Source organism: Rhea pennata, chromosome 4 (assembly GCF_028389875.1).
Source record: "Rhea pennata isolate bPtePen1 chromosome 4, bPtePen1.pri, whole genome shotgun sequence".
Lineage (NCBI taxonomy): Eukaryota > Metazoa > Chordata > Aves > Rheiformes > Rheidae > Rhea > Rhea pennata.
In genome coordinates, this window is record NC_084666.1 from 10,800,517 (window position 1) to 10,812,413 (window position 11,897).

The 11,897-nt window shown below is 38.2% G+C and overlaps 1 protein-coding gene across 1 annotated transcript in view; it reads left to right on the top strand.

The window, feature by feature from the left end:
• The window catches only part of DOK7 (docking protein 7), a 70,488-nt gene extending 61,630 nt beyond the window's left edge, over positions 1-8,858 (top strand). Inside the window, exons 9-12 of the mRNA XM_062575282.1 lie at positions 909-974; positions 2,059-2,130; positions 6,401-6,553; positions 8,190-8,858. Coding sequence (XP_062431266.1) covers positions 909-974; positions 2,059-2,130; positions 6,401-6,553; positions 8,190-8,326 — 428 coding nt within the window. The 3' untranslated portion in view covers positions 8,327-8,858. The remainder of the gene's footprint in view (positions 1-908; positions 975-2,058; positions 2,131-6,400; positions 6,554-8,189) is intronic.
• The last annotated feature ends 3,039 nt before the right edge of the window (positions 8,859-11,897 follow it).

The following is an 11,897-nucleotide window of genomic DNA, read 5'->3' on the forward strand; positions in this document are numbered from 1 at the left end:
TAGATGCCCACAGCAAGAGCAGTAGAGGCAAGAAACTCATGGTTAGATGGGGATAGCGCTCACTGAATAGGTCGGTATGATGCTGAGCAGTTTGCTGGTAAAATGAAGAAGGGATGTATGCATGTGGACAAACCACACTACATGTGTCCTGTCCTGAACGTTTCTGGATGCTCTGAACTGCTTTGCTAACTTTTGTTACCTCCAGCTTCCATATCTGAACCTGTAGTTAGGGCAGATTCATCCTGATCTGAATAGGGCTGGGGAAAGGAGACCGCCTGTACCATTGACCGTGCCCTCGGAAGCTGTCCTGGCTGGAACATCTCGAACAGTATTGCACAAGAACTGGCTATGACCTGCGTCCAAACCCTGCTGGAGTTGGATCCTTCACCCACCCTTCACTCTGCCACGGATTGTTACGTTTTTCATGCTGATGGATGGGGGACTGCTGGAATTGAGATTCTGTTCTTTCCGTTAACTTTAATAGGTTTTGAATCCAGTCTGATGAGATTTAGTGACACCTTTAAAAATTGTGGTTAGCTTATACCAAAGCTACTTTATGGATTGCAGAGGCAACTCTTACTCAGAGTTTTCCACTGCCATTTTACTCCTCAGGTCAAGACGACTGGTAGTATCTCAGAGTTTTATAGGGGGCATCCTTTCTTCCAAAAGACAAGACATCAGCAAAATTAGACTATAATGGCACAACCTCAGGATAAAGAATTGAGCAGAAAAAGGGAAAAAAAAAGGGGGGGGGGGATGTTGCTTGAATGAAGAACAATGACTTAAAATTCTTACCAGAATTTTTGTGGTGTTTCAGAAACACTTACTAAGAATGCTGAGGCACAGCAGATATCTAATAATAGCAACAGGAATTTAGAATTAATATGAATACCTCTCCTTGAAAACAGGTCCTTCTTCTGTCATGGCAGCTTCTGGATCTCTGAAAGCGCATAAAGGGCACACTCTGCAAGCTGGTAGGTATAAGTGGTTAGGAGGTATGTTTGTGCATGTAAGTTTAACTCAATTTAAACTAAAATGTTAAAAATAATGTATGATTGATTCCCTATTGTAAGACCTCTTTTTTTTTTTTAAAAAAAAAAAAAAAAAAAAAAAAGCTTTGCAGGGTTTTGTTAGAAAGGCATTGACAGATGGGATAAGTTTAGAAGAGGCAGTGATAGATGAGATAAGTGTCATTACACAGACAGTAATCTTATTCACAGCAGTAAAATGCTGCCAGTACTTTAACAAAGGGCACCCACCAAAAGAAAAAAAAAACAACAAAAAAACCCCCCACCTCAGGCCATGAGAAACCCTGTATCCTAGCAATGAGATGTGGGGGAAAAAAACCTTCCAATTTAAAGATATTTCATGATAAGGAAGAAACACACAAGTACCTGCAAGTAAGCATATAAAATTGTGTTTGTAGCCCAAAGCTTATCCCAGTATGCTGATACTATGGGCATAGCTTTTTAGCTTGCCTTGTCTGAACTGAGGTGCAGTTTCAGGTCATGAGGGAATCTGGGCATCTTTTTCCAGCCTAGTGCTCTGGAAGCGTCAGTGATCTTGTGCAGTCTGGCTTCTCGTGAAGGTGATGATTTGCACTTGCAAAGCAAAGTGCCCTTTGGAAGGGCTAGTTCAAGCACTTTCTACAGGACTTTGTCACAAATGGAGAAGTTATCCATCATGCTGGAGGTGGAATTTTAACAAGAGTCTTCCAGATACTCACAAGATCACCCACCCACGTCTCCCCAGTTCATGCATTCAGGACAGCTTTGCTCCCACATCCACCTGTAGAAAGCACAAAGTTGACTTCAATGGCCTTCAGTGTGGATACCTGTAAAAATGCTCTACCGATAATTTCCTTGCTATTGCACTTATCAGAAAATGCTTGCATCCCCACCCCAGAAAAGTTAATGCTAGCCACTATTTGTCACTTCTGACATTTTCCCCTATTATTTAGATTGTAACATTAGAAGTCAAAACTAGAAAATTATATACTTTGTTTTTCTTGTGCAATTTATTAAGCCCAAAGCCGTTGACAGTGTTCCTGTATTCTAGGTCCTAAAGGCGGTTATGAGATGCTGACACTTTCTGCAGAACCTGGAACTCCTACTAGCTCGGAGGAATCTGGTGAGTAAAGATCTCTGCAACCGTTGTAGCAGAAGACATTAGTGTCTTTTATTGTTTTTTTTCTCTTTCTTATTATATGTTGTGTATCTCTTCTAAATATTAATTTTTCAGATGTTGGCTTGTGAACACATAAGCTTTGCATGTGTGCACACACACAAACATATATATATTTATATATACACACATACATCTTGGGGCTTTGTTTATGGTGTTGGTTGTTTTATTTTCTGAATTATTTGTATTGCAGATGCTGGAGGATGGTGCTTACATAGGGTCAAAATGTGAATAACTCTACTAAAAGAGTGACTCTTTTCTTCCCTTCCCCAACCATGCTATCTTTTTTGTTCTCTTTTACTCTTTAATGCCATCATATTTTCTGTTTTACTTTTCTGAGGTTACAAATTTTAACTGCTTTTTCTTTCTTCCCTTTTTCCCCAGGCAGTCATCATATTCTGCCAATTCTTTCACAATATCTCCACATTATAAATGTACATTTTGATTTGTTTTTGTCCCAAACTCACCCTCCACGATAATCTGAAATCCTACTCTTCTAAATCCCCACCTACTAGCCCCAGTTCATTCAGAAAATACTGCTGAAAGCCCTTTTCCATGGCGCTGTGTACCCTGTTTTCTAAGCAGGAGCTTTTGGCTGCATTCTATTCTTCAGATAAATATCTCTCTTCAAATAAATATTACATAAGCCAGGTTTTATAGTCTGAGAGTTTTTTATTAGGAGAAAAAATGAAAAGCAAAGTATTTCTATGTTTACAAAGCCTAGCTTCTGTTAAAACAGTACAGACTAAACAACAGGAGATTGTTCCTTTGCTACCATTACAGTTTGCCCAACTTCATTCTTGATTTGTTTTTTTTCCTTTGGATCAATTTATAGCAGGAATATTTGATTTTTGCCTGGGGTTTCTTTGTTCTGTGTGCTGCTTTTGCCTCTCTTGTGCAAAGCTCCACCAATTAATAAACTGTTCTCCAAATATGCTTCTCAGGAAAATCCCTTGGGTAGTCTAAATGAGGTATTACATTCAGCTTTTGGAAACCCCTCAACTATTTAGTTTGCTGTAGTTTGCTTGTTTTCGTGCCAGGTAATTTTGAGGAGATCTCACTCAGATTCCTTGTACATCACTTTAACAGTGTATAGAGAGACCTCAAAATTATCCTCTCCATGACTACCCATGGTTCTGGATCAGTCCTAGGACTGTCATTTGCTAACAGCTTCAACTGCTTGGCATGCAGGTTTTCATGCTGTGGTTCTGCCACGGCATGGCATGGCCAGGCCAAATTCCTTTGGACTCTAGAATAAGTTAGCAATTTCTGTAAACCATGTTTGAAGGTGAAGTGATTTCTCTTGCTTGAATATGTGATGAAAAATAGTGGGTTACTTCATGGTTGCTCCATTGCGTTCTTTATGAAAATCTGTCAAAGAAAATGGCTGACTTTCAAGCCTTTAAAAACTGTGGACTGCACAGTAGAGGCTCCTTTTGATTTAAATAGCTTAAATCTGGAGAGATTCCAGTGTCTTGGAAACTCATGCAGTCTCTGACAACTCCTACTGTGACTTGACTGTGTAGGAGCCATCTCCGCTGTTCACAATACAGGCTAAGAAGAAGAAAAGATTCCCATTAATGGTCATTCGCAGCTGCTGTTGGTTGGCTATAAGAAGTTGTTCTCTTCTCTGCTGTAAATAGCCTTGGCCACCTTCTTGCCTCTCCATTGCATCCAGGCAGTGTCAGACTGGGCCGAAAAGGGAATGGCAGCAAGTGAAGTTTAGAGGTGGGGTTTCTCTGGGAGCAAGGAAGGACCGAATGGGATAACTGCAGGGAGAGGGAGACCCTGAATATGAAACCATTTTTCTCTTGCATTTTTCATTCCTAAATTGAATTAATTGATGGTCCTAAGGTGCTCTCTCTGCAGTTCTTAGAAATAAGAAACTGTCATTCAAGAAATTCAGAGAATATGCAGGAGCAACTTAGAATTCCTTATCTGGTATTGGATTTTACATTTCCACTAGAGACAGGCTTTCCAAACTAAAGTCATGGCATACTTTGAGCAAGATTATTCCCTTCCTAACAGCTAATCAACCACCCACAGGCATCTTATTACCTCTTGCTCAGTAGCGTGCTTTTCTCAAGTGATGATGGCTAGTGACTGTGGGTCTATTGCATGCCTGTGATAACTATTTTTCCACCGACTTACTCAGTTAAATGTAAATGTATAATTGCAGGATTATTTTGTTCTGGTTCTAGAGAAAGCTAGCTTTGATTATGGACTAAAATGTTCAAAACAAAACACCCACTCCTCCCCCAGCACCCAAGCTATTTCCAAAGACAAACCTTAAAGAAGGAAAACGGGAAATGTGTTAAAATAAAACACAATAGCCTTGAGAGGTCAGTGCTGCTAATCTAATCTATATTTTTATGTTTAACAAAGTTTGTGAAAAAAAAGAATTAAAAATGAATGATGGCATCTAGGCAATAACAACAGTCAAAACAGTCTTCCCTATGAACTCATTTGACAGAAGCATTTTAATATCAAGTTCTGCCGATTCCTGCAGGCTACAGAGCATTCCTCCTGGCACTAACTGAAGTGAGAGCCAACAGCAGTAATTTGCTCTGCAATTTAAAATGTGACTTCTTAGGACACTCAGGGCTATGCATCTGACTGTCGTTAGCATGTGATTGCAGTGTGGAAGAATCGTTGACGAGCTCGGGAGCCCTGCTCCCTAGGCCCCTGACATCTTTCATTGCCTACCTGAATGTGTGCTGCTGAACAAAAGCAAAACCCAGTGAGTAATGTGGCTTTTTGGGAGCAAAGAAGCTGTCCGGTCTTCTTCATGCAAACTCTGGAGATCCAGAAGCAGTATTCTCAAATAGATTTTCTCTTTTGTCCTGTGAAGTGCTTTGAGTTGGGTACAGCTCACACAAAGGACAGTTTAAGGGAGAGATGGTCTATATTTGAATTCTAGTGATAAGGTGTATCTGCATTTAATATGTCAAATTTTAATTTGACACCTTTCTCTGCTGATTTGAACTATAATTTTTAAATTAATTGTATCTTGCAAGAATGTTGCAGCCACAGAGCAGGAAACTCAAGCATTGACCCAGTCATCGTTGTAAGGGAAAAAGCTCCAACAGGACTGATGGAAGGAGGTCTGCATCAGACCGTTTACTAGCCTAATGAGTCAGGCAATGAGGATGCAACTCGCATCCTTGCCAGAGCACAGATAGAGTATGTGTTTGTATTTGGCTCTCTGATAGCCTGGGTAATTCTGTGAGGTTTCTTTCTCTTGGTGTTTATAGTTTGAAAAAATAGGTATAGGTGCCTGATGGGAAGGAGTGGAAAGCTGAAGTGCCTGGTTGGCCAACGAAAGGAACATTATCCTTATATCTTCTGTTTTAGTTTCACTCCAGACAAGGTTAGAATAATAGAAAGTAGGGCTGGAAGAGGTCTTGAGAAGTCACTGAACAGGCAAAAGAGTCTCTTTTCAGTCAGAACCACTTCATAGAAAAATGTTTCCTGATAGTCTAGGTTCCTGTTAGTCTGGCTTTTTCCTAGATGTTTTTAGATGCAGAAATTCTTCCACCTCTATGGGGCTTCCTCTAGTGTTCTTATGGTCTTTACTATTAGCCAGGTTCTTCCACTGCCCAATCTAATTCTTTTCTTCCTTTATTACTGTCCTGCAATTTAAGTCTTTTATTATTTTTGTTTATCCTGACTAGATATTGTTTCTCTCTTTTTCAAATTGGTGCATGTAGACTGTCAGCATCATCTCCTCGAGCTTGCCTTCTCCTCATTTACACAATTCTCCAGTGTATTTCTCAGCACATAGTTTCTAGACCACTGGTAATTTTGGTTGATCTTCTATGCATGATATAATTGTCCGTGTCCTTCTAGACAAATTGCTACCCGTAAGGCTTTACCAATACTGCATTAGGGTTGAAAGTCTTGGGAAGTGTTATGTTGTATGCAGGGCTTCTGTCTGAAGACTTCTACATAATGTTTGCTTTCTTTCACAGCAAGATGAGATTACAGGCTGTGGTCTGCGGCCTTCTGCAGAGATTCTTACTTAGTCTGTCTTTGAGGATTTTTACTGTAGAAAGCTTACTTTTCTCATATCTCGCCTGGGACGGGAGAATATACTGTTTGGCAAGCTGAGTTGTTACTGCTGAATGTTTGCTTTCAGAATATTGGTGGAATATTTTTTATGAAATGGATCACTAGTCATTGCAAACAATGTCTATAATAACATTACTTATTTTAGAAGGGGCAGTAGGTTATGCAGCTGACTTCTCTGCATCAGATCGACCCCACAGTGAGACAGCCACCTATGTTAATATTCCTGTCAGTCCTACATCCAAAAAACAACTTCATTACATGGAACTGGAACTTCAAGAACCTAGCACAAGCATAAGAGGTAAGAAAGTCTACAATATTATTTAAACAACAAAGGAGGCAAAAATACAGAGATGCAAGTGATATCAGGAATCCTTTTCTTTTTCTTTTTTTTCATCTACCCATAGCTTCTTGCTAATAGAGGAGTTCTACCTTGCTACATAAGCGAGGCAATTCTCGTAACTGCCAACTCTTTTGGAAAGATTTTTAACTAATGAGATTCTATAAGATGTTGCATCCTTGTGACAGGTGCACTGTATATGAACTACTTCTAAAGTGAACATTTCTGAGTCTGTAGAGTTTGACAGATAGTAATTTGCCCATGTTTTTAAGGTTTTCATCATATATACTAGGACTAGAAGCTTGCCTAATTTTCCTTGCCTGTCTTTGGAAACAGGGCTGTGGGTGTAGGTGAACAGGGCTTGCTCCTGGAGATACTGAATTTAGCCATGCAGCAAATGCTTAAGAATAGAACATAGTGTTCTTCTATCTGCTTTCTATAAAAGGATATGTGAAAGTGCTGCAGAGATGAAGCCAGCATAAGTATTTGTTTTTGCTTTTTTATTCTTTCATCTGATTTGGGTTATTTTACTTCTGATGCTTACCATGGAGAATTACTACTTAAACATGCATGTAAATGTACCATGTATTGTCACTTAGAGGTGTGGTGCTCTTCACACTTGGTATTGATAGGTTTTCCTTATATAGTTTTCAGCTAAAGAAGTTTTAATTTTGATGGTTTTTACATTTTTATTTCAGCAAATTTACAACTTTGAAATTCTAACGCTTTTCGCTTTGTTTTTTGGGATCTTTATATGGGTCTTGTTGTAGTAAGTCTAAGTTTCTCCTAGACTTTAATGAAATTCTCTGTACAACATTCTGTTGAGATATGAAAGTGGTGATGACTTAAAGACAGTGAACCAGGCAACTCCATAAACGGATGTAAAAGTTTCCTAAATCTCAACCCTCGACCCCCTGCTTAACTTCTGTAGCTTTGAAGATGCCTTAAATGACTGCAAATACCTTATTTTTTCATACTAGAGTTTTCTCAGTCTCCAGAGTCTGGGCATTCAGAGAGCTGTTCTACTCTCCATTAGTGAGCTGCTTTTACCTATCTTACTGCTACTTACTGGACTAAACATCATGTTGCCTGAGGCTGAAGGTGGTTGATCTGGTAAATGTTCAGAGAATATGGGTAATCCAGACTAAGAAGAATCCCTGTCAGTGCCGCCATGCCAACATTGTTTTCTTTTCAAATATTAGGTGGTGCTCATTTACTGTATAATAGCTAACTAAAGATAGATGTGCCCCAGAAGTGGGAGAATTGAGTTTAGTTTTGTCTTCTACTGGGATGAATACGGGTGAAGTTTCAAACCTGGGGCAGAAATGCAAGTGATTCAGGTGCATACTTTCTGAGGAAAACTAGATGCCTAAAATATGTAGATAACAAGTTTTTGAGTTTTTTTTTTTTTTTTTAATTGTAGATTTAATGTGTGCGGACAGGTAATCATCTTACTGCCTTTATAGATCTATTTTTAAGGCCAGATTACTATCATACAGGAAATCTGTGGAAGAAGAGTCTTAATAGTTCAATTCTGGGTCAGTTTTGCCCAGGAATACATGAAAGATATGTTACATGGGTTGGTTTGTTGTTTCAGGGAGTGGATCCTCCAGATATGCACAGATAGACATTGCGGCCACAGAGACAGCCCACAAAGTGGGAACGCAGCATGCCCAGTGCCGGGAGGAACGCTTGCAGGAGCTGGAGCAGAAGAAGAAAGGAGCTCAGCAGTGACCTGTCTGGAAGAGGACTTTTTGCTCACTGTAAATTGGTACTAATTTAACTTTCAAAAGGTTCACATTTATTGTTAAAAATATGCTTATAAAAAAGCTACTATTGTTTATTGTATTTATACCAGATTCATTCCAATATCTTGATTCCTAATTGGAAAACTGGTAGCATGAGGAGTGTGTGTGCATTTTTTTCTTTCTATTTTAAAATTGGTTATAAAGTACAGATTATTTTTTCATATATAATAGATACGTTACCTTTTTCTATAATTCTAAAATCCTAGAAGAACCTGGAACCAAATCTAGTAAACTAAGGCATTTTCTTTAAAGATAAAGAATTTGGATGTGTGCAGATAAGATGATGCGAGTGTGTGTATGTGATATGTGTGTGCATGTGTTTGTGTGCATGCATATGTATGTTTTGTATGTAAGCACACTACTCTGATAAAATATATGTATATATCTGAATGTATAAAATATTTAAAACTTTTATTAATATATTAATGGCCTTTTAATTACAAAAGAGAGAAAATCCAGTGCCTGATATATATATATATATTTTTTGTGCACAGTTTTGTTCAATTTTTATGGTTGTTTATGGATACGCTTAACTTTACCTATAGGTAATTCAATTTTAAAACTCACCAGGAGTTCTTTATTTTTGACTAAAACTGCAGAGATGTAGTAGAGCTGCAGTGTCAGAGGTACATGTATTTGTATGCAGACATGCATGTGAACACGTGCGCGAGCACACAAACGTGGTGTTTAATTATGTGTATAAATCAGGTATTTGAGGCAAAAATTTTCAAGAAGGGCTATTTGGGTGTTTCTTTTTGAAAACCCTGTTTCAGATGCCTTTAAGCTTTGATATCATAGTTGCTGGGTACCTATAATTCTTAGCGCTTTTTTTCTAGAGTTGAAGAGACCTATTGTTTTCCAAATCAGGGCTTAGGTTTCTCTTTTTGAATATCTTAAAATTAAGATACTCTTCCCCCCAAAAAAACAAACAAACAAACAAACAAACAAACAAAAAAAAAAAAAAAAAAAACAGTCACTTTTGAAAAACCAAGCCCTTTATTTTTAATCTCCAAAACTATTTCTTATAGTGGAAACCAGCACCAAAATCAGATCGTCCAATTGGCAACTGAAACTTTTGTTGAATAATTCTCTGCTGTCCCTAAGTAGCACAGAATAAGTTCTACGTGAGAGCCTGGTATCTGCAGAGATGCCACAGAGCTGAGGCACAAGGGGATGTTCTGTTGTAATACAGTTTTAGCCTTAAGTCTTTGGCATCTTGCTTTTGTACAGTAAGTGAGGTTGTAAGATTCAAAACTTGACTTAGGTTCTTGTGTTGTATTCTTGGTGTATGTAATTCTTGTATTCTATGTATTTGTCCTGAGACAAAATGTTATTTAAATAAAACATTCTGTCAGTGGCCCTACACTAGCAAAGCAGTGAAGAAAAAAAAAGGGTTTAGCTGGCAATAGCATATCAGCTTTGAGCTTCCAGGAGTTATCAGAAGCGATGTCTTGATTATTACTATTTGACTGTATACTTTTAAGATACAATATTACAACCCAATTCTGTTTTTTTTCAGATACACGTTACGATTCATATTGGTGGGTGAAAGTTTTGTGCCAGTGAGGGTTTCACTAAGCAGCCTGGGAGGCGAGGAGGGTGTTTGTTTTTGAGGCAGAATTTAGCTTATCAATTTATTTGAATGTAACCTCAATAGTAATGTAAAATATTAGAAACCTCTCAAATAAATATGTTTGAGAGTTGACAATTGCCACTGTCATTTTTCCTATCCTAAGATGTACTTTCCTGTTTATCAGCCTAGAATACTTATGAAGGAAAGAGAAACACCTTACGAATTTCCCATTTTTAAAAGATGTTTCTTATTTGACAAATGGACAGTAGTGAATGTGTAATACATATTTGTAAACGTGTGTTCACTAAAAATGCAGGAGCCTGGACTTCAAGCTCGCTGGGACCAGTTTTATCTAGGGCCCGGTGCTTACCAGGCCAACTGAAACATCATTCACTTAACCCTGCAAGTCCTGCAATGGCAAAACCTTAAAACTTTTATCTTGTCGCTATTTTTATTTAGCGTTTAGAATGTCCATTGCTCGTGTGATGCATTAAAACGATTTCAGCGCCTTCCAGTTTTAGTCTTTCTTTGTCAGAGGTTTTTATAATGCAACTTGGAGCTATTTTTTTGTTATGGCAGTAAGTAACTGGGGTCTCAGAGGGCCAATGTTCAGATGGAAGCAGCATGGATTTCCTTGAGCTGTACTGCAGCTTTTGTGCCAGTGCGAAGCTCACGGCGTGATGTCGTGAGCTGCTTTTTACCTATTGCAACAGCGCTTTAGTATGTGTGACAGCGGGATGGAGCAGTGCCCTCGTGAACTGACTGCAGGTCAATTGGCCTTCATCTGTCATCTGCGTGGGGCACAAGTTACCCATCCGCATGGGCTCGGCATTTCGAAATCCTAATACATGCTGGCGATGGTTGCAGTATGTTGCCACATAATGAAGGTGCGTATTTCTATTGCAAAAATGTATTTTCCAGGCAAAAGTATTACCAGGTTCTCTATAAAGACTACTTTTCCATACCTTTCTCAAAACTACTTGCACTGAATCCTACACTTTGCAGCATGGGTAGAGATTTGACACAATAGTAAGGAGGCATCACGATTCTAAAAATATTTTTCAGGTTAAACGGGGATGTGAATCTGTGCATGTGCATGGTCCTGTGTGTGTATAGTAGTAGTAGTAGTAACTTCTGCAAGGATTAACTAGATAGCTGAATATACATATATCTTTATAGTCTTTATTATCAGAATTATCCCATAAGGTTTTCTACAAATGAAATAATCAACTTTTTAAAGTTCAGGCTTTTATTTCTCTTTTTATACTTAGCTGGAATATGATAAATAGACCAGTAATTTTTCATTAAGTTTTTTTAAGCTCTGTTCATATTCTCATGCACTAAATGATGTTGCAAAACATTTAGGAAGCTGAAGAAGCAAGTTAAACCTTACTATCATATCTTCTAAAACCCGGTAGTTTATTTTTATGGTATCTCAGAGGCCTCTCTATCAAGTTAGATGATACTGATATGGACTGAGGAAGAATGAAAGTCTTACTTTTTGTTTTTAATGAGGTGAGGAAACATGTAAGCTTCAATAAAAATACCTTTTCTAGGTTATCTGCAATAGCCCACATATCCTCTGCAGGAATGACCACTGTAAGAAGACAGGGTTTTATAGATAATTAGTTGCCTGTTTCTATTAAAGCTCTGTGTTTTTTTCAGAAGACTGTCTTGTGTTATATTTTTTAGGTCACCTTTTACCTGAGAAGATCCTCTACTATTGTGCAGCCAGTTACACAGTATTATTTAGCGATCTAGGTTGAAAGGAAACATTAGTGTAATATCATACAGCAATAAGGCAGAACAAATTAGAATGAAGCTGGAAGAATTGTAAGTTATTAAATGGAAATTTGGAAGGAATAACTATGTAAACATATCCTTTTTCAGTGTAGGTGAGTAGAAATAAGGAAAAGTGCCAAGA